General features: G+C 44.7%; 1 protein-coding gene across 1 annotated transcript in view; it reads right to left on the bottom strand.

Moving 5' to 3' along the window:
* ATP8A2 (ATPase phospholipid transporting 8A2) overlaps window positions 1-22295 on the bottom strand; it is a 499041-nt gene extending 476746 nt beyond the window's left edge. The window contains exon 1 of the mRNA XM_060234774.1: window positions 22218-22295. Within this exon, the coding sequence (XP_060090757.1) occupies window positions 22218-22260 (43 nt within the window). The 5' untranslated portion in view covers window positions 22261-22295. The remainder of the gene's footprint in view (window positions 1-22217) is intronic.

Raw genomic sequence — 22295 nt, 5'->3', positions numbered from 1 at the left:
TTGGGGCTCAAAGAACTTGACCCCCTGGTCCAATCTTTTTGAAACTCGGTGGGTTTTTTAAGGAGAGGCACCACATGCTATGCTAAAAATTTGGCGCCTCTATATAAAAAACAGTCCCCCCCACAGCCCCATGTACCCAAGGATCAATTCTCCATTATATCCTATGGGGACAATAGGGTATAATGGAGTACCAGACTCCATCTGCTAACTCTGAGGCAGAGAAGGGCCTCCAAACTGGGGGATCTCCTGCCTCCAACTGGGGATTGGCAACCCTAATTTTGAGTTGGGGAGGCTTGAGCCTTCTTCTCATCCTGCTTCCCTGACCTAAAATAGCCCCAGAAGCTGTTAAAGGCCCCTCCCCTCACAGACCAACAAAACAGGAGTTATCTTCCAGTTGTATTTATCACTTTTCAAAAGCTTTAGTGCACAATCATCTATCGATTTTATAAAATGTTTTGAAGCTGATGAGTATCAGTGACTAACATTCATCATATTGGCAGATAAAACCCTTTTTTCCCTCCTCAAATTTCCTTTCTCCCTGTATGTGTTTATTATTATTAACTGAGCTGCTGCCAAATTTGACTTGCTGTAGGTGGCTAAAGAAAAATCTACTTGAAGGTTACAAACACACACACAAAATACTCTTTCCACAATTATCTCCACAGACTGCAAAAATTCTTCTAGGGCTTTATTTAGAAACACAATTCATGACCTTATAAGCACCCCAGGGAAACGGGACATAATAAAAATTAATACTTTACCACAGGATAAATTTGTGTTAAAGACTGATCTGTGAGGATTTTTTTTTTTTAGAAGGAGGCTGTGTGATTAATCACTTTCTGCTAAGGATTCTACATGATATTGTATAAACAAACACAGCAGCAAACCCAAATCCTTATTTGTCCTCAAAAACAGACTCTCATAACATTTTTGGTAACTTTATAGGCCAGTTATTCATCACCTCTCAGTGCAAACCTTCTGCATGATGTTTCACACATTAAAATACAGGCTGCATCTTGATGAGGTTTGGAGATTATCTGGCAGTTCACCAGACTTGATTTAAAAGTCCTACAGAACTCACTGTAAGAACACAGACCAAACACTCATCATTTCCAGATGAATTACTTCAAAATAGCTACTGTTGTGTTATGGGAACAGCAGATACAATCTGGATACTGCAGTGCTTAAATATATGTGTACAAAACAAATTATCAAAACCTCTGGAAGATCCAGGCAAATGTAAGGCTTGTACACTCAATTACCCAAAAGCTTGTTTCCATTTCCTTCAGCTTCTAGCTCTTCCTGTGTCCTTTAGATGAAAAGCTGGCTCTAGTTAACATTTGAAAGCAGCATATATATTTTTGAATTATATTTGTTTAAAACAGATGTAAAACTATTTAAAGCCAATGGTGGCAAGAAGTATTTTACCATAAAGCAATAGAACTGAGTAATGTTGCACCGGATGTCATACTAAGGTCTAGGAGACCTAGGTTCAAACCTTCACTCCATGCACAAAAGCTTGCTGGTGATCTTGGGCCAATCTCTTGCTCTCAGCTTGGGTTGCCAGATCCCTTTGTCATACCAGCAGGGGGCATTACAGGAGTGTGTGGGGATGTTGCAAGATACATTGATACCACCCAGATGTGACATTGGGGGTGATGCTCTGCTTTTTGGTCAAAACTCTATGGTAAAATTGGCTTCAAACCATAGAGTTCTGCCCAAAGCACAGCGTTGAGCATGCATACACACAATGACACTGAGATGCTGATGTCACTTCTGGGTGACATCAGCATGTTGCACACAGCATTGCTGTTTGGGGGCGGATTTCTTCCTGCTGCCCAGTGGGCCATCAGCAGGCAGGAGTCTACAAAAGTGGGGGATCCCCCACCCCCACCTGAGGAATGGTATTCCTACTCTCAGACTTTCCTGCTTCACAGAGTTTTGAAGTTTAGAGGGGATTATTTATAATAGTCATACCCTGATTTTCTACTATTTGTGTGTGCACACACACACAGTGCACATATCCTGGGCATATACAGGCCAAAAAGCCATTAAAATAAATTAATAGAACCAGACAATGACAAGACAGTAGTCAATGACAGCATTAATTAAAACCCTAATATACACTAAACCCCTTCCAAAAATTGAAAAATGCCTACTAGAAATTTACAGTGATATGCTCATATATCCCTCATTGATGAGATGACCTCTATACCACAGAAGGCTTTAGGTCCATTTAGATAAGTACTGTTGGCGATAATGATGTATATAGATGTTTGCAAAAAGAGTTCTGGGCAGAAAAATGTTTCAGCCACTTATCTTCTATTAAGGGGCTGACTTCAGTCCAGCAAGACCTTAGTGCAAGCTCAAGAAGTTACGTGCCATTTTGCAGTCCTGCACAGCACACAGAGAAACCACATTCTAAAGTTCCCCTGTGCGCAGAAAGTAATTTGTGGTTCTGCAGGACCAGGCCAAGTGCAGATGTAAGCAAAAGCAGTAAATCTGGCTGTTATGTGCACATCTCTGATTCACAGTCATTATCCACACCAAAAACTAAGTTAGAATAGCAGCTCTTGGTCACTTTATTAGATTAACTGCCCAAACATGTCCCCACACTTTATCAATTAAAATTAATCAGCTGGAGAGCCAGTTTGGTGTAGTGGTTAAGCGTGCGGACTCTTATCTGGGAAAACCGGGTTTGATTCCCCACTCTTCCACTTGCACCTGCTAGCATGGCCTTGGGTCAGCCATAGCTCTGGCAGAGGTTGTCCTTGAAAGGGCAGCTGCTGTGAGAGCCCTCTCCAGCCCCACCCACCTCACAGGGTGTCTGTTGTGGGGGAGGAAGGTAAAGGAGATTGTGAGCCGCTCTGAGACTCTTCAGAGTGGAGGGCGGGATATAAATCCAATATCATCATCATCATCATCATCTAAAAGCTGTATGCTAGGACTGCACCATTAGGTGGATTGATTATCTAAACATCGTGTGATCAATTAAAAAGTAATCAGTGATCTAGTCCTTGGCATTCATATACAATTTGCACATGTAGTTCTGCACATATGGCAAAGGAGACACTGGTACAGAAGTCTCCTTGCTTGTGGAGAGCTCTGACACAGATATTCATTACATCTGGAGAAGGAGTGGATCTATCCATCTATCCCCTTGGATCCTACCTGTTCTTCCAGGTACCATACCTGGTTTTAATATCTTATCCTCACAATAACACTACTGTGAACTTGCTGATAACTTTTCTTTTTAATTACTATTTGTCCAGCAAAATTACAGTCTTTAAGTCTCCCATGCCTCCTATTCTGTGCAAAGGCAACAAAGCATCCTCTCTAGCTTCCAAGAGTTTATTCCTCCCAGTTGGCTTGAATCCCTTCCTCACTCATGTCCCTCGTCTCCATTTTTCCTCCACCACTTTCTTCTCTTCTCAGTCTCACCTTGCCTTGTGCTCTCTTGCTCTCTCCTCTGGCAAATGAGCTGTAATCGTTTTTGTTCCTGAGGACATGCCATGCCAACTACTCTATTCTATTCTAATCCTGCCTGCACAGCCTATAATTATCTCTTATGTTCAGAATTTGGCCCGTTATCCTTTAATTGGCTTTTTGAAACTCTCTGATCCTTCAGTAGCTTCCTCCGTGCCAAGCAGTTTTTCCCTTTAGGTGCTACACAATCATGTTCTTTTAATCCATATATTTACAGTGGGTTTCCCTCCCCCCTTTGTTTAACCCATTTGGGCTTCCTTTTCTCTGGGTCACTGAATAAATGGGGGGGGGAGAAATGGCTAACACAGGGGTGTCAAATTTGTTATGAGGGCCAGATCTGACATAAATGAGACCTTGTCGGGCTGGGCCATGTGTGTACCTATTTAAGATTAGGTAGCAGAGATATAAGCTTTATAAAGGACACAAACACATTTTTTTAAAAAAACTTAAATCATGCTTAAAACATTAGCACTCATTGGTCTTATCGGTGCTTTCTTTGTATTTCTCCCATAGGATCCAGGAAACTGGGCAAAGGAAGCTCTGGCTCTTTCCTTCCTTCCCCAGGGGACTGGTGGGGGGGGGGGGGTGGAGCCTCAGCCAACAATAGGAAGAGAGGCTTGGCTCAGTAGTTCTGCTGTGCAATTGAGTGAGCTTGGCAAAGCAGGCTATTCCTCCCTGCTGAAATATGCCTCAGCCATGTGTAGTGGCTAAAATATCCAAGGCAACCATTTAAAAGCGGTGTCTTGAACTAGAAATATTTTTCCAGACGTTGTTCAGTAATATCCTTTCTGACCCATTGCATTTCTCTTGGATCTATCTAATCCTGTTCCATATGGGGCAACTCTGCCACAAAAGAGACATGTGGCTAAAGTCTCATCAGTTTTCCTAATGTAGGTTCCTGCATTTAACCTAAGTTGTGTGTGTTTTAATTTTTTGCAAAATAACATCGTCCTGCAAGTCTTGTGCACATTCACTTATTTGTGGTGGATGCATGGTTTCCCATCTTCCTTGGTGGTCTCCCATCTAAATAGGAACCACAACCAACCCTGATGTTGATGAAGAAGAAGAGTTGGATTTATACCCTGCCCTTTACTTGGAGTCTCAGAGCAGCTTACAATCTCCAGCGGTGGCTGAGAGAGCTCTGAAAGAACTGTAGTTGAGAGAACAGCTCTGAGAGACCTGTGACTGACCCAAGGTCACACCAGCAGCTGCATGTGGAATCACACCTGGTTCTCCAGATTAGAGTTCACTGCTTTTAACCACTACACCAAACTGACTGTGATGAGATTGGGCTGGCCTGGGCCATCCAAGTCATAACTGAGATCAGTTACATACTTCTAAGTGTTATCAATGGACTTAGAAGGGTGTACGTTTCCTTATCTGACTGGCAATCAACATATCTGTCATGGTAAGGGGTCTAAAATTAATCTTGTAGCCTCAGCCACTTTTTCTAATATAAATCAGAGCTTTGTTGATGGTGGCCTCCACCTTCTTGTCAGGAAAGCTATATTTAAGTTTCCATAGAAGATGAGATCTTCCTCCTTAGAATAGCATTTGGCTGAAGGAGATTTAGGATAATTAGGTGATGTTTGGATTTCTTTTGATGGCTTTTTTGATTTTGTTGTATTAAACTACTTGTAAACCTACATGTAAACTTGTGTGTAAAGCACAGTATAAAGTGACATTAAACAATTCTAATACATAAATAAATATGAAGGGTGGCATAGAACAATGAACAACTAAAGTAAGGAGAGAAACTGCTACAATATAGTGCAGTAATCTCCAACACAGTGTCCATCAGTGGGTTTTCTAGCACTCATTTGATTCTTCCCAAAAGCACCCCTTCCCCAAACTAAATAGCCAGCCTCCTCTCTCACTGAAGCAGGTGGTGTTTCAGAAGGACTCTTGAGCCATCTCACCTTTATGTCTGCAGGGTGTACATATTTGGAAACAGAGTGATCATTGGCTTGCAAACTCCCTAAATTTTGTGATTCATCTCAATGCCCCATGGCAACCATTGTGCAGTGCAGTGGCACCCACTCCCTGTTCTCAACTCTCTAGAAGAGCCCACAGGCTCAGTAAAATTGGGGTATCCCACAAGTTGCCATGGTGCCAGTCTACCTCTTGGTACTAGGCTGTGGCCTGTAGGACTGTAACATTCAGCCTCCCAAAATTCCATGAACGATCCTCTGAAGGTCTGTACTCTACTTGCACTTATTTTGGAGTGCAACTACTCTTTGCTTGCTCAGTGTAGTACAGATTGTGTAACTGGTCAGGAGCAGGGAGAGATGGCATTGTCTTTTGAGCTGGGACAAACAGCTTTCAGGAACCTGCCACTGTTTTAACTTATGCATGATATAGGGGTGCACAATTGCTCCAGTAAATTATGTGTTCAAAAAGTGTTGAAATCAGAAAACTCTTTTGCATTCCCTTCTAGAAAAGCCTACAAAGGTATCTTGGAGAGGTATCTTGGAAACTCTTATGTATAAAGCTTTTATATGGCTACACATCACAGCTCTTGCGTCCCCTCCCAAATGATCTGAGGGGGAGGGTTAGGATCCAGAGCAAATGCAAACAGACAGAGAAGAAAGCTTAATATATGTCAGCCCAAAGGGCAGGCAAATCCAATTCATAGTTGACACCAGAGAGGCCAGCTGCTAACGCTGGTCCACCACAGGGATGCCCAAAGAGATTTTGAGTGGTGAGGCATTCATTTGAACAGGCTGCCCTTTACGTGCTGCAGACAAGGTCACACAACCTCTTTCAGATAAAGCCTGGCTCCTTCTCTGCCTACTGTTGGGAGAGGACCAATGACATGCATCTTGTTGCAAGTGCACAGGCCTGTGGAGGGGGATACAGCATCAGAAAATGCAATTATTATTTTTTTGCTTCCAAAAGGCCTGTGTGGCAGGAGCAGCTGTGAGCCAGAGACTCCTACATCCGATGTATGAAGCAGGTCATGGAGAGACCCATGGAGATACTAATGTGCACACATCAGCAAGTTCAGGAGGGTGGAGTACTCAGGATTGCCAATATTTTTTACTGGTCTTGCTCCAGTGCAATTCCAAAGTAGCCTGATGTGTTTAGTAGCTGACGCTTTTCTTGGAAGGGAGATGGCATTCCATTTCTGCTTGTCAGGATGCTACCAAACACACAAATGAGTAGATCAAAAATCACCTGCATGCCTTGGTTTTATTGTTATTGTTGCATTTGTTCACCTGGAGCTCCAAGGATAAAGAGCAGGCTGTGAATGCAAAAAAACTGTCCTCCAGAGGCAATAACCACTACCTTAACCAGTGATTAAAGTGTTAGATTAGGATCTGGGACATCCCAGTTCAAATCTCCACTCTGCTATGGAGGCCTGCTGGGCATACTTGGGCTAGTATGGAGAGCCAGTGTGGTGAAGTGGTTAAGTGTGCGGACTCTTATCTGGGAGAACCGGATTTGATTCCCCACTCCTCCACTTGCACCTGCTGGCATGGCCTTGGGTCAGCCATAGCTCTGGCAGAGGTTGTCCTTGAAAGGGCAGCTGCTGTGAGAGCCCTCTCCAGCCCCACCCACCTCATAGGTTGTCTGTTGTGGGGAGGAAGGTAAAGAAGAGTGTGAGCCACTCTGAGACTCTTTGGAGTGGAGGGCGGGATATAAATCCAATATCTTCTTCTTCTTCTAACATACTCTCAGCCACACCTATCTGACAGGGTTCTTGTGAGGATAAAATGGAGGAGGGAAGAACAATGTGCATCGCCCTGAGCTCCTTGGAGGAGCAGTTACATAAAATGCACTACATAAGTAATAAACTTCAACTTCACTTGACTGGCAAAAGAATAACAGCCCAGTTACACATACTCTCTTTTATCTGGGGGAAATGATTACTAGGTGACTTACGCAGAGGTTGTCATGTGTTCAGTCCTGTCAATGCACAGTTGGTCCAGATTTATTTATTTATTTTTTCCACTTATATCCCGCCCTCCCCACCGATGATGACTTGTTTGCACACGTATTTTAAACTGCAATCTGGACAGATGTCAAAGTATGCACAAGATGGTATTTAGTATATACTGTAATGATGTACAGTCCTTACTTCACTACCAAGCAGTTCTTTGGATTGATCTTTATGTTCAGAATGGTAATGTGGCACAAAAACCAGAGCTTTTTTTGTAGCAGGAACTCCTTTGCATATTAGGCCACCCTGCCTCCCAATGTAACCAATCCTCCAAGAGCTCACAGGGCTTTTAATACAGGGCCTACTGTAAGCTCCAGGAGGATTGGCTACATCAGGGGTGTGTGGCCTAATATGCAATAGAGCTCCTGCTACAAAAAAAGCTCTGGTAATGTGGCACAAGAACAAGTAGATCCATCTCAAACTGCAAGGGTGAGAACGGCATGGCTGAGTGTTGCCTCATGTTTAAAAACAAAATAATAAGTGATGTTTCCAAACTTAGCGGCAGATCCTAAGTTTCCAAACTTAGTGGCAGAGCCAGTTTGGTGTAGTGGTTAAGTGTGCGGACTCTTATCTGGGAGAACCGGGTTTGATTCCCCACTCCTCCACTTGCACCTGCTGGAATGGCCTTGGGTCAGCCATAGCTCTGGCAGAGGTTGTCCTTGAAAGGGCAGCTGCTGTGAGAGCCCTCTCCAGCCCCTCCAACCTCACAGGGTGTCTGTTGTGGGGGAGGAAGGTAAAGGAGATTGTGAGCCGCTCTGAGACTCTTCGGAGTGGAGGGCGGGATATAAATCCAATATCATCTTCTTCTTCTTCTATGCCTATGTAATTAAAGAATGGTTCCATAGTGCAGTGGCACTTTCCAATAGGATTGTGCAGAGACAGTGCACTGAGAGCCACTTTGGTGTAGTGGTCAAGAGCAGCAGATTCTAATCTGGAGAACAGGGTTTGATTCCCCACTCCTCCACATGCAGCCAGCTGGTTGACCTTGGGCCAGTCACAGTTCTCTCACAGCTCTCTCAGCCCCACCTATCCTCTCACAGAGTGTCTATTGAGGGGAGAGGAAGGGAAGGAGAATGTATACCGTTCTGATACTCTGAGAGAAGGGCAGAGTATAAATCCAATCTTTTCTGCTGCTTCTTGCCAAACTAGTACATCAGGAAAACTGTTCTAGGCTGGTGGTGTTGAAAAGAAAGAGCCATCAAGGAAGAGCCAACTTACAGCAACCCCATAGGGTATTCAAGGCAAGAGATAAACAGATCTGGCTCTGCAATTGCCTCTGCATAGCAATCTTGGAGTTTTTCAGTGGTATCCCATTAAAGTACTGACCAGGGCCAACTGTGCTTAGCTTCTGAGATCTGACGAGATCAGGCTAGCCTGAGCCAGCCAAGTCATGGTGTTCTAGCTTAGCCTTCCCTGTAATATTCTAATTTTCTACATGCAAAGAGGACAGGATTTTACATGGAGAATTATTTCCCAATAGGCAATATCCCACCTGGTCTAGCCCCAACAGGGCTATGCACCTCAAAATCTGGCCTCCATTACTGGCTCAGTGGAAACCTGTTTAGCATTCACCACAGTTAGCGTTGTGCAAGATGTATTTAAAAACTATTGGGAGATTCTTTAAAAATTAGAGAGTTAAAGAAATGAGAGCCTAGTTGTTGTGTTTGCTTTAAAAAGAGGAAACGGACCAGATAATCTGAAAAGGGCAGGAGAGCAGAAAGGAAACACGTTTGGGCTAGTACTGGATCCCTAAAGCATGACCCACAGCATACATCTACATCTGCATCAGGCAACAGTGTTTCCTGAAAGTATCTACTACACAGATTTTAATATTGTTTAGTAAGATATTAATAGAGGGGCACAGCACCTTCTCCAAGTCTGATGACCAGCCATGTTGAGAAAAGCAGACAGATAATATTTCCCAGTCAGCCTGATACCATTCAAATCTAACATTTACCATTCAGTTTTGAAGATCTAGAAAAGAGATACTGTAAGTATGGCTTTGCTGTGGCAGTGTGCTGCCTTCCAAAGGAGAGTGATCACAAAAGATTGCAACAGCACTCCTTTATTTTGATCAATATTAACAAAGCTAGCATTTGACCTCTGTATTTCTGCCAGCCTTCAGCGGTCTTCTTGATGAAGAAAGGGGAAAAGCACTTTGCAACCACCCCGTGTGCTATTGACAATGCCTTATTTTTAGGGACCTTAAAAGAGCCAGGAAGGGAAGGAGGAATGTCTTAGCAGTCTGTGGCTTCCACAGAAAAGGGAGGCAGGCTTCTTAGAGAATCATTTATATCAGAATCAATTGAAGGCCTCAGTTATGACCAGTTCAAGGCACAGTACTGTGGAGAGAAGGATTCAGCTTCTGCCAGGCAAAAGCTAAGCCAAATTTGAGGGCAAGGCCAGAAAAGGGTGGGGGATAGCTGCCCTTGGGAAAGTAATATTCTTGCCCACCTCTTGAGCAGCTTACCTATAAGCATGTGGAAATTATCAGGTGCTGGCCAGGATATTTCTCATCTTCATGTTGCCCCATCTCTTATTTCTCTGCTTTCCCCCCCCCACCCCCTGGCAGAGGAGTCAATGTCCTGGATAGCCAGAAGAGATCAGAAGGCCTTCAGAGTTTGTCCCCAGGAATACAATGGCAACCACCTCATCCTTGAGCAGTTAAACCACCTCTGGGTACCTCCTAAAACAGAGCAGGCAGTTACTCTCTTGCTACAGTTAAGGCAAGCAGCCCTGGAATCATTCCCCCTCCCCAGGAGACAGCCTAACCCAGTAACCCAGTAGTGGTGAACCTATGGCACGGGTGCCAGAGGCGGCACTCAGAGCCCTCTCTGTGGGCACGCGTGTTCCCTCGTCATCCCTCCCCCGTGCACGAGGCTCTGGAGTCATATCTCATTGAAGCTTCTCCTCTCCCCAAACTCAGGCTCCTTCCCCCAAATCTCCAGGTATTTCCCAACTCAAACTTGGCAACCCTAACTGGGCCTCCTTCAGAGAGACAACAGGGCACTCCAGCCTTTTTGAACTTGTAGGCACCTTTGAAATTCTGACATGGGGGGGGTGCAACCACAATGCAGCCCCCAAGCACAACACACAGAGGAAAATTCCTTGCAGGTGTTCCTGAAGTTTTAGGGAGGGGTTAGATGGGACCTACTAGGGTAGGGGTGGCCAAATTTGCTTAACATAAGAGCTACATAGAATAAATGTCAGATGTGTGAGAGCCACCAGACACACAACCTCTTTCAGATAAAGCCTGGCTCCTTCTCTGAACATCAGATGTCTGAGGGAAGGAAGGAAGGAAAATAGGTGGGGAGGGAGAGAGAGAGGTGGAAAGAAAGCAACTTGAACTTTAAATGCATTCTCCAAGCCACTTACTGGCATGGCTTGAAGAAATGGTTTCAAGAGACAAATGCCTTCTCTGGTGGGGGCTTCAAGAGCCACACGATGTAAGAACATAAGAGAAGCCATGTTAGATCAGGCCAATGGCCCATCCAGTCCAACACTCTGTGTCACACAGTGGCAATTTTTAGATAGATAGATAGATAGATAGATAGATAGATAGATAGATAGATAGATAGATAGATAGATAGATAGATAGATAGATAGATAGATAGATATACATACAAATATATATTTATATATATATATATATATATATATATATATATATATATATATATATATATATATATATATATATACACACACACACACACACACACACACACACACACACACTGTGGCTAATAGCCACTGATGGACCTCTGCTCCATATTTTTATCTAAACCCTTCTTGAAGGTGGCTATGCTTGTGGCCGCCACCACCTCCTGTGACAGTGAATTCCACATATTAATCACCCTTTGGGTGAAGAAGTACTTCCTTTTATCCGTTTTAACCTGTCTGCTCAGCAATTTCATCGAATGCCCACAAGTTCTTGTATTGTGAGAAAGGGAGAAAAGTACTTCTTTCTCTACTTTCTCCATCCCGTGCATTATCTTGTAAACCTCTATCATGTCACCCCGCAGTCGACGTGTCTCCAAGCTAAAGAGTCCCAAGCATTTCAACCTTTCTTCATAGGGAAAGTGTTCCAGCCCTTTAATCATTCTAGTTGCCCTTTTCTGGACTTTCTCCAATGCTATAATATCCTTTTTGAGGTGCGGTGACCAGAACTGCACATAGTACTCCACATGAGACCGCACCACCGATTTATACAGGGGCATTATGATACTGGCTGATTTGTTTTCAATTCCCTTCCTAATAATTCCCAGCATGGCGTTGGCCTTTTTTATTGCAAATGCACACTGTCTTGACATTTTCAGTGAGTTATCTACCACGACCCCAAGATCTCTCTCTTAGTCAGTCTCTGCCAGTTCACACCCCATCAACTTGTATTTGTAGCTGGGATTCTTGGCCCCAATGTGCATTACTTTGCACTTGGCCACATTGAACCGCATCTGCCACGTTGACACCCACTCACCCAGCCTCAACAGATCCCTTTGGAGTTCCTCACAATCCTCTCTGGTTCTCACCACCCTGAACAATTTAGTGTCATCCACAAACTTGGCCACTTCACTGCTCACTCCCAACTCTAAATCATTAATGAACAAGTTAAAGAGCATGGGACCCAGTACCGTGCCCTGCGGCACCCCACTGCTTACCGTCCTCCACTGCGAAAACTGCCCATTTATACTCACTTTCTGCTTCCTATTACTCAGCCAGTTTTTGATCCACAAGAGGACCTGTCCTTTTACTCCATGACTCTCAAGCTTTCTAAGGAGCCTTTGATGAGGAACTTTATCAAAAGCTTTCTGGAAGTCAAGGTAAACAACATCTATCGCGTCTCCTTTGTCCACATGTTTGTTCACCCCCTCAAAGAAACAGGCTAGTGAGGCAAGATCTTCCCTTACAGAACCCATGCTGAGTCTTCCTCAATAACCCGTGTCCATCAATGTGCCTACTCATTCTGTCCTTGATAATGCTTTCTACCACTTTCCCGGTATTGAAGTCAGACTGACTGGCCTGTAATTTCCTGGATCTCCTCTGGAACCCTTTTTAAAGATGGTGGTGACATTTGCTACCTTCCAGTCCTCAGGAACGGAGGCAGATTTCAATGAAAGATTACAGATTTTTGTTAGAAGATCCACAAATTCAACTTTGAGTTCCTTCAGAACTCTCGGATGTATGCCACCCGGACCTGGTGACTTATTAGTTTTTAATTCGTCTATCAGTTGTAGGACCTCCTCTTTTGTCACCTCAATCTGACTCAGGTCTTTCAACACCCCTTCCAAAATTAGTGGTTCTGGGGCGGGCAAAAAGTTCTCATCTTCCACAGTGAAGACGGAGGCAAAAAATTCATTCAGCTTCTCAGCCATTTCCCAAACCTCCTTCAGTAAGCCTTTTACCCCATGGTCATCCAAGGGTCCCACTTCCTTCCTGGCTGGTTTCCTACTTCTAATATATTTGAAGAAATTTTTATTGTTGGTCTTTATGTTTTTTTGCAATATGCTCCTCATAGTCCCTTTTTGCCTGCCTGATCACAGTCTTGCATTTGATTTGCCACAGCCTGTGTTCCCTTTTACTAATCTCACTTGGACTGGTTTTCCACCGTTTAAAGGAGTCCTTCTTACCTTTTACAGCTTCCATTACTTTATTTGTTAACCATGCAGGCCTTTTCTTATGCCTGTTTGTGCCTTTCCTAACTTGTGGTATGTATTTTATCTGAGCTTCTAGGATTATAGTTTTAAATAGTCTCCAAGCTTCCCCAAGGGTTTTGACCGTATTTACCTTTCCTTTCAGTTTCCTCCTCACATGCCTCCTCATCTCAGTGAATTTACTCCTTTTAAAGTTAAACGTGGTTGTGGCGGTCTTTTTGGGCAACTCCCTATTTATACAAACGGTGAAATCAATAACATTATGGTCACTGCTCCCAAGCGGCACAATCACTTTTAGATCTCTCACCAAGTCTTGGGCATTACTTAGGACCAAATCCAGGATCGCCCCACCCCTGGTAGGTTCTGAGACCATCTGCTCCATAGCACAGAAAGAGCATCAAGAAACTCAATCTCTTTCTCTCTCTCGATGTGTGTGAAAGAGCCACATGTCGCTCCTGAGCCACAGTTTGGCCACCCCTGCACTAGAGAGATGGGTATAAGGCAGCTTCATGTTTTCATGGGGCCAAGACCTGGTTGCGTTTCATATTTCAAAACTGTTATGGCACGGTCCAAATCGAAGGGAAGAAGAGAGCATGGGTGTGTGGGGATGGGGGGTGGGGGGAGGAGAGATCAGGACCTTGAATCAAGCACTTTTTTTGAAGGGATATGGGTTTATTACAGGAAATGTTGGATCTCACTAATCTGGCAGAAACAGCGGCTGGGATCACCTCTGGTTTAGGAGTGGAAAGGAAGGAACTGCAGGCTTCCTTGCTTTCAAATATGATGCTTCTGATAGCAGTATCTGAGCAGAGCTCTTTCAAGCTACAGGGACGATAAGGCAAATTGTTGATAGGCTGGTTTTGAACTGTTGCATTGCTGTTCTGGTTTTCCAGGTGGGTGGGTGTAAAAGGAAGCATGGAGGGGCGATGGTAGGCAGAGGGGGGTCCCTGGGCACAATCAGTCCAAGGCTTTCCAAAACCTGGAACCAGCACTGAGAGACGGCATACAATTTTTTTTCTAAATAAATTTACTGTTGTATGAAAATGTCCCTCTTTGTATTGCTGTCTTATTCATCTCTGGTCATTATTTAACACCTAATTCTTAAATCATTACTACTGTTCTATTAAAATTGTTACTACTGTTTTGCCCAGTAACCACTGGTGATTTCAGAGGGTAGCCAGGATATAGCAAAGCAATTAAAATCCAGTAGCCTCAGAGAGCAACATGGTTTTCAGCGTAGAAACTTTTAAGATCGATTGAGAATTGATTGTGTTGTACTTGTACTTTCTTAATAAATAGTAGATGTTTGTATTTGCATATTTCTACTTTTAAAATAATTTCATAACGAACGAATCCGGCTACAATACTACATTTTTAAAGTACTGGGGTCAAAATTCAAAAAAGCCTTTTTGGAATAAAGATTATTCAGCGGGTGCTAGAAGATCTCTAAAAAAGAACCACTTACAGGGCAGGTTGCAGAGGGGGGGGGGGTGTCACACTTTGCTCAGTACTAATGCACAGTCTGCTGTGTCATATTTCTAATGCTTAATCCAAAAAATCCTTCTTTTATGCATTGTACTTTTTTTAAAAACTCAGATAACCAAGCTATGTTTGCTATAGGGCTAGAGATTTTGTGAAGTGTGTAGGAGTGGAAGTCTCAGTATGTTTATTTGTGTTGTTTGAAGGGGCACTTCATATAACTGAGGTTTTTTAATTAATAAAATCTGATTACTTTAAAAAAATGATTCCTTTGTAGCTAACCAATAAGAGCGGCGTTTGGAAGATGTATCAAGGGTGTCAAACATAAGGCCTGGGGGCCAGAACTGGCCCATTCAGGGCTTTAACCTGGCCCACAAGTAACCTGTAGGTATGGAAATACAAGGTACTCCCCCTTTTATGGTATCCCTTGGGGAAAAACCTAATCTTGAATTTGATTAAATACATTTCTTGGGGCTTTTGTGGGCTCTCCAGTAAATCAATTGCTTTCACTGCTAGGAATCAATTGCTTTTGTTTGCATTTTGAGGTACCTGGCATTACATTTTATGGCATGCATGGCCCACACCAACAAAGTGACAATGATGTAAGAACCGTCCCTCATAACAAATGAGTTTGACACCTCTGACCTCAGCATGTTTCAGACGACATGTGATCACTCCTCAAGGAAACCTTGCTGGCTCTCCATGAGGGATTCTTACAAGCTCAGTGGCTGTTCAGCTTATTTAGGTCTGCACAAAAGTTTCTTACAAACTATTACAGGGACCAACAGCTAAGTAGGCTTTTAACCTCTGGCTTGTATCCTAGCAGCCTGCTAAGGAAAACTTTGAAGCCTTCATGAAGCCTAATAAGTCTTATGCTGCAGGAAGGGGCTTTTCCACTGGAGAAAGGATCCCCTTGGCTGGAGAAATACTTGAAACTTTCCTGAGCAGACTGGTAGTACTCAGGCATCCTCCTTTAACAACAGAAAAGCATTGCTGAAACAAAGCTTCTGAAAATACAGTCTTGCACAGAACTGGGCATCCAAATATCCATTGGCTTTAATATGCTAAGTTGTCCTTAACACTGTACAAGGCCAGGCAGTTAATCTTGAATGTCTCCAGAAACAAGCTTTTGACCCATGTTGGGAATTTTGCCATGCCTGTACTCCACTGAAATCCCTTTATTCCTCTACAAAACGTCCAGTAGTGCCCCTCACTAGTACAGTACCAAAACAATAAGCAAATATAGCTATCCAATGGTTTGGATTCTACCAGCTTTTTCTGCTGCTCACAAAGGAAGGAGGAGTCACCTTTGACCAGCTGTGGATCATGGGGCCTGCATGCACAAAAGCCATGTGGAACAGAAGCTGTAGTAAGGAGGGTTTTGGGGAAAGACTGAGGAAGGAGGAGGAGGAGGAAGGAAAAGAAGAAGAAGAATTTATACCCTGTCCTCACTACACAGACCCCCTGTGAGGCAGGTGTGGCTGGGAGAGCTCTGAGAGAACTGTGACTGACCCAAGGTTACCCAGCTGGCTACAAGCAGAGGAGTGGGGCATCAAACCTGATTAGAGTGTGCTGCTCTTAACCACTACACCATGCTGGCTCTCTTACTTTGTTAGATTGTTACCTTTTGCTCTGAGTCTAAACAGAGACAATTGTACTTTGGTCACATCATGAGAAGACCAAGATTCACTCAAAAAGACAATAATGCTAAGAAAAGGCAGCAGGAAAAAAGGAAGAACCAACATGAGACACATTGACTCTCAGTAAATTAAGCTACAGCCTTCAATATGCAGTACCTGAGCAAGGCTATCATTGCTAGGATGTTTTGTAGGTCATTCATTCACAAAGTCACTGTATGTCAGAAGCAACAGGACAGCACAGAACGCACACACAACTTTTGCCCTCCCAAAGATTTACAACAGGTAGCAAGAATTGACACAGAAATTGAATCAAACCAACATAATGAAATCTAAGCCTAAATCCAAGCTGCAAGAATGTGAAAATGTTTCATTTTCTAGTAGATGTACACTGTCCTACAATTTTGGCCGGGGGGGGGGGGGGGAGAGGATTAGCATCAGAGACCATCAAACCACCTATGAAAGAACTTCAGCAGGACTGCAAAAACCTTGAACTTTCTCAGTGACGGCCTAATTTTTGGGAGCCAGCACTATTTTACGGACAAGGTATGAGAATGGCAGAGAGAGAATTCAAGGTGACACCTTTTGATGAGAATGGGACTAATGTTAGCACATTAGTTTAATGTTAGCACATGTTCAATCTCCAACATTTCCAGTTAAAGGATCAAATAGCAAGGCAGGGAACACCACTGAGTTTTTGTGTCACAAGTTAGCATTCAGATTCAGTATAATGCAGAGTCACAGGTACCTGGAATTATTTTCAAAGAATTCTAACTGATAAGGGAAAGTCCCACAGATCTTTTAGAAATTCCACATATGCATTTCAAACATCTAACCAAAATTTCAGGACTACAGCCAGTTTTCAGCGGTTCCCAGAAGTCTTGGATTTTTTTTGGCCATTAACAGTATTTTGTACAGATAGGTCTCAATGCAGATACATTAGCTCACAGAAATTGTGCCGGTGTTTTTCAAATGACTTTGCAGATGTGATTCCACCTAGCAGATGCCCTCAGCAGACCTTTCTTCACTGAAATATGAGGAAACTATTTTATGGCGGGGGGCATTTTCCCCTGTGAATTGAAAGAAGCCAGAAGGGCAACAGACAGCACTGTCCTTGGCTGCCCCCCTCCTGGGAACCTCACATCTCTACTGAGTCCTGTCTTCAGCATACACTCTTCTAAACCTATTTGCCCCATTCCAGCCAACTCCGAAAATCTATGCCTGCAGACAAGATGCGAGCTTGATTCTAGAGCTCAACAGCACCCAGGAAAATCAGAGATCAGTGGCGGAAGAACACGTACACAGGACCCACTTTTTTGCCATCAAATTAAAGCTGGCTTATGTCAACCCTGTAGGGTTATCAAGGCAAGAAACATTCAGAGGTGGTTTGCCATTGTCTGGCTCCACACAGTGAACCTGATATTTCCTGGTGGTCTCTCATCCAAATACTGACCAGGGTTGACCCTGCTCAGCTTCTGAGGTCTGACGAGATCAGGCTAGCCTGAGCTATCCGGTCAGGGCATCCCACCTTTAGCCCCTAGTAATTCCATTTAAAACTTCCAATCTCAAACCCTGAGGCTCTTGGATAGAAGCAGGCAGCCATGCAGGACAGCATATTTTGGGTGGTGTGAATGGCAGACAGATGGGAGAAAGAGAGACCTGACCCATACGTTTGAGGGCCCTGAGGTACAAAACCCATTTTTAAAAAAAAAATCATGCACTTCTTCCAAGGATGATGGATGGAGTTCATCCCTCACAATAATCCCGGGAGCTGGATTAGTCTGAAGGAGAGCGACTCAGAGAAATTCATGGCAGAGTGACAACTTCCATCCCACCCTTCCTCCAACTTTATGCCCTCACAACAACCCTGTGAGGAAACATCGTGACTGGGCCCAAATCAACCAATGAGCTTTACAGAAGATCCCCCTATTTGAACCTTGGGCTACCAGAGCCTAATCCGGCACATCAACCACCATATGACACCGGCTCTTTCCCTCTCATTAACTGACATGGGATACATTCCACTGGGATGTTGTTAAAATAAACGGAAGCTATACAAGGGGAGGCATGTGCTCTTGGCAGCCTCTGTTCTTTCACACTGCCTCCCCTAGAGGAGTGTCCCAAAGGACAGCACCCTTGTTAGGGGGCACTGCAATCTTCTGGTGTGAGATATCAAAATGCCTTTTGCTGCTTTTACTGCCATACACCCTAACCTCATCAGATCTTGGAAGCTATGCAAGGTCAGCCCTGGTTAGTATCTGGATGGGAGACCACTAAGGAATACCAGGGTCCCAACACAGAGGCAGGCAATGGCAAACCACCTCTAAATGTCTCTTGCCTTGGAAATCCTGCAGGGGTCGCCATAAATCAGTTGCAACTTAACATCAGTTTCCACCACTATTGCAATGTATCCTAACAGTCCTTGAATGGAGATGGACTGGAGTTTTCCTGCATTCCTCCCTGTTCCTGCAGCCCCTTCTCATCTGTGGAAAGATAATTCCCATGATTGTGGGATTCACACAATACAAACAGCCATGATCAGAAAGGGTATGCACAAAGGGACGAAACTGCTCCTCCTCCTACTTCTTCAAGTGTAATTCTGCAGAGGAAGGGACTCATTTTCACCCCCTGGTCCCTCCACTCTCCAGCCTACCAACCTGCACAGCTGTTCCTCTTCAGTGAGGAATGATCTTCTCAACTATGGGAAAGGGAAGTAGGAGGCGAGAGGAATGGAAAGTTACTCAGCAAATGCTGTATGCCCTCCAAATACAGAGAGCTGGCCATTAGTGGTGTGGGCACTGTGTTCATGTCAAACCCCCACCCCCGGCAAGCAGACTCTGTCTGCTTACCTCTCATTTGAGACTAGTTCCAGCTCTAGGAAGACTTGTTCCCTCCCAAGGTGAACTTGAGGCCCCATGACATCTTATGTGAGAGATCACTGGCTGGACCTCACTTTTTTTTTTTTAACGTTGAGGGGAAGGGGGCTAATTCCTCTTGTGCCATTCCCATAACAGAGGTGCACTTGAAAACTGTTGTTACCTCTCTTGTTTGTGTGTGTGTTTAAAGAGCTGTCAAGTCACAGCCAATTATGGCAACCCCATAAGATTTTCAAGGCAAGAGACGAACAGAGGTGGCTTGCCATTGCCTTCCTCTGCATAGCGACTCTATAATTTTTTGGCAGTCTTCCATTCAGATCCTGGTTTTTAAAAAGTTTTATTGGTTTTAAACAGGAAAAGGAATGAGGAATGGGATAAAGTATTCCATTCAGATCCTAACCAGAGTCAACCCTGCTTAGCTTCTGAGATCTGATAAGGCCAAGCTAGCCTGGGCCACTACTGTAAGGAAAACCAGCAGACACAAAATATATTTCTCCCCACCACCCCCATGCAGGTAATTGCATGTGGGATGCTGGTGTGATTTTTGTTGAAGAAATGATCTGGGGAAGGAGGTTCAGCCTGAAAATCTAACAGACATGTTCTGAACCTTGTTGGTCTTCTATGAATGTATTGTAAAGATTGGATTCCAGTGATAAATAAGCCTCCAAACTGAAGAAAGACGGATGAAATGTCTTGATATCTAGAACAGACATCTTTGGAAGGACTTCCTTTAATTCTTTGAACTAAATACTGGAATATTGTTACTCCTTTGTGATCGGAAAGACTGTTTTTGAACTGTCTTCTGTGAATGTCTTTTTGCTACATGCTTTTGTTCATTTGAAGTTCTATGTGCAAGCTTTGCCAGAACACTACTGACCTCTACATTACACTGTCTTGTTTAAAATTTATGGTGTCTCTTAGAGGTTTTTTATTTATACAACCTCCAGGTGGCAGCTTGCTATCTCCCAGATTACAGCTGATCTCCAGATGACAGAGATCAGTTCACCTGGAAAAAATAGCCCCTTTGGAAGGTGGACTCTATGACATTATACCCTGGTGAGGTCCCTCCCCCCCAAACTCTGCCCTCTACAGGCTCCACCCTCAAAATCTCCAGGTATGTCCTAACAAAGAGCTGGCAACCCTACCAAAAATGGACTTTCCCTCGACTTCATTTATCCCATTGCCTTTCTCCCCAATGGAGGAAGCAGCTTACATCCTTCTCCTTGGCTCCATGTTATTCTCACAATAACCCTGCGCAGTAGGTTAGATGAGGAGTATGTGACTAGCCCAAGGTCACTCAGCGACTTTCCATGGTAACACGAAGATTCAAACGTAGGTCTCTATGACACTTTAACCTGTACACTGCCCTGGCTCACTCCACATAGTTTGACCCTTAGTATTTGAGTGAAGGGAACTAAATTAGCCAAGACTAAGATAGGTGGCAAACATCCGGCCCATGGGCCAGAACTGGCCTATCCAGAGCTCTTATCTATCCCGTGAGCAACTACTTGCCTTTACTGCCAGATGACAGAGGCTGTGTATTATGTCCTTGTATGCTGTCCCAGTGCTAATGCATAGCAGGGTGGTGGAAGTGGGAAGCTGGGCATCAGGGAGCTACTGTAAGGAAATAGTGTAAGAATGTTAATGTTTTAAGCATGTTTGTATTTGGAATAAAACATAATCTTGTTAATTGGAGTTGCCTGTGTCCTTGGTAAAGTTCATATCTCTGGTACCTGGCACTACATTTTATGGTACACATGGCCTGGAAAGCGACATTTACCTCAGATCCGACCCTTGGAACAAATGAGTTTGAAACCTCTGGACTAAGAGGACTGGGAGCCAAAGGCAGGATGGATCGCTCCAACCAAAACCAGCTTTAAGAGCATTTCATCTCAACTCAAATATACTTCCACGCTGCAAACGCATACCCATGTGAGGACTGTGATGCTCTTATCCACTGAGCAGATGGCTACATTTGTTGAAAACGAGATTATGGTGACACTTAGAAGGTGAACCAAAAAGTCAAGAAACCCTGCAAACAAATGACCTGAGCAGAAGAACTGGAAGCCAGAACACACGTTCATCTGAAGCTTGGGGAGAGCTGCTTTGCCCAGATCAGGCAGTGTAGCAGTCTAGAAACTAAGACCTGATGAGTTCTTGGTGTGCCTGGTGGGTGGGCGGGGGAAGAGGGGAGTTTATTTTTAAGCATCTTGAGAAGCAGGAATGCACATAGCCCAATTTAAAGCCTAATTAAACACAACTCTACATGTGCCATTTGCAAGTGGTCCCCATTGGTCCCCACAGGCCTCCCTTCTTCTGCCTGCCATAGTTGGATTGGTGTCAGTTTCCAAGTACTGGATGTGCCCCCAGGGGAAGGGACCGTGATCGCTGAAGGTAATGCGGAGCTTAAATTCCGGAGGGGAGAGAGGAGATGGCAGAGAACCCTGAGCCGAGAATGGATCTGCAGCCCAGTCTTTTGCACTTGGCGTCTCACCTGGCTGAGTCGTCGGTATTCCCAAATCTAGGGTGGGCGGGGAAGGGCCGCGATACAGACAGAACGTCATCACACGCCGGCAGAGAGTGCAAACGAGCTGCGTGTGTAGATGCGGTTAGGAGGACGCCGGGCATGGATCTGTGTTCTGAACCTGCGCCTGGGACCGCGGGCACTAGTTGTAGGTTCAAATCTCTGCATTTGAACAGAGGATGTTAAAACACACGCTAGAGGCGGCGGAGGGGCTCAGTTCCAAAATCCCGCCGGTCATTGCAACGGGCAACCAAGCAGCCCTCCCGGATCTGCTCCCCCGCCCCCTTCCTCCGGTGCGGAGGACACTAAAAGCGAAACTGGAAAGCGATCGATCCGGAGAGATTTGCAACTTCCGCCACATCCTTCCTCACTCCCTTCCCGCACGGTCGCAAAATGAGCTCACCGGCTCGGGGGCGGGGGGGGGGGGATGTGTGTATTGCGCGCGTGCTGCAGCCCTTCACCTCCAGCCCGGCTCCTCCCGCCCTCCCGCCCTCCAGAGCTGCAAGATGCAGGCGCTCTTCAGTCCCGCACAGGCGGAGCCCCCCAAGCCCGCAGCAGCCCGAGGGAGGCTGGGGGGAGAAGGGAGGGGGGGGGGCTGCCCGCCTCCTCCCTCCGCCTTACCGGCCGCCGAGTGGATCTTGGACTTCCTCCTCTGCAGGGACATCTTCAGCGCCTTGTCGAGGCCGCCGGCGTTGGACA

Source organism: Heteronotia binoei, chromosome 3 (genome assembly GCF_032191835.1).
Source record: "Heteronotia binoei isolate CCM8104 ecotype False Entrance Well chromosome 3, APGP_CSIRO_Hbin_v1, whole genome shotgun sequence".
In the NCBI taxonomy this organism is placed as follows: Eukaryota; Metazoa; Chordata; class Lepidosauria; order Squamata; family Gekkonidae; genus Heteronotia; species Heteronotia binoei.
This window is presented reverse-complemented; position numbering and strand designations above follow the sequence as displayed.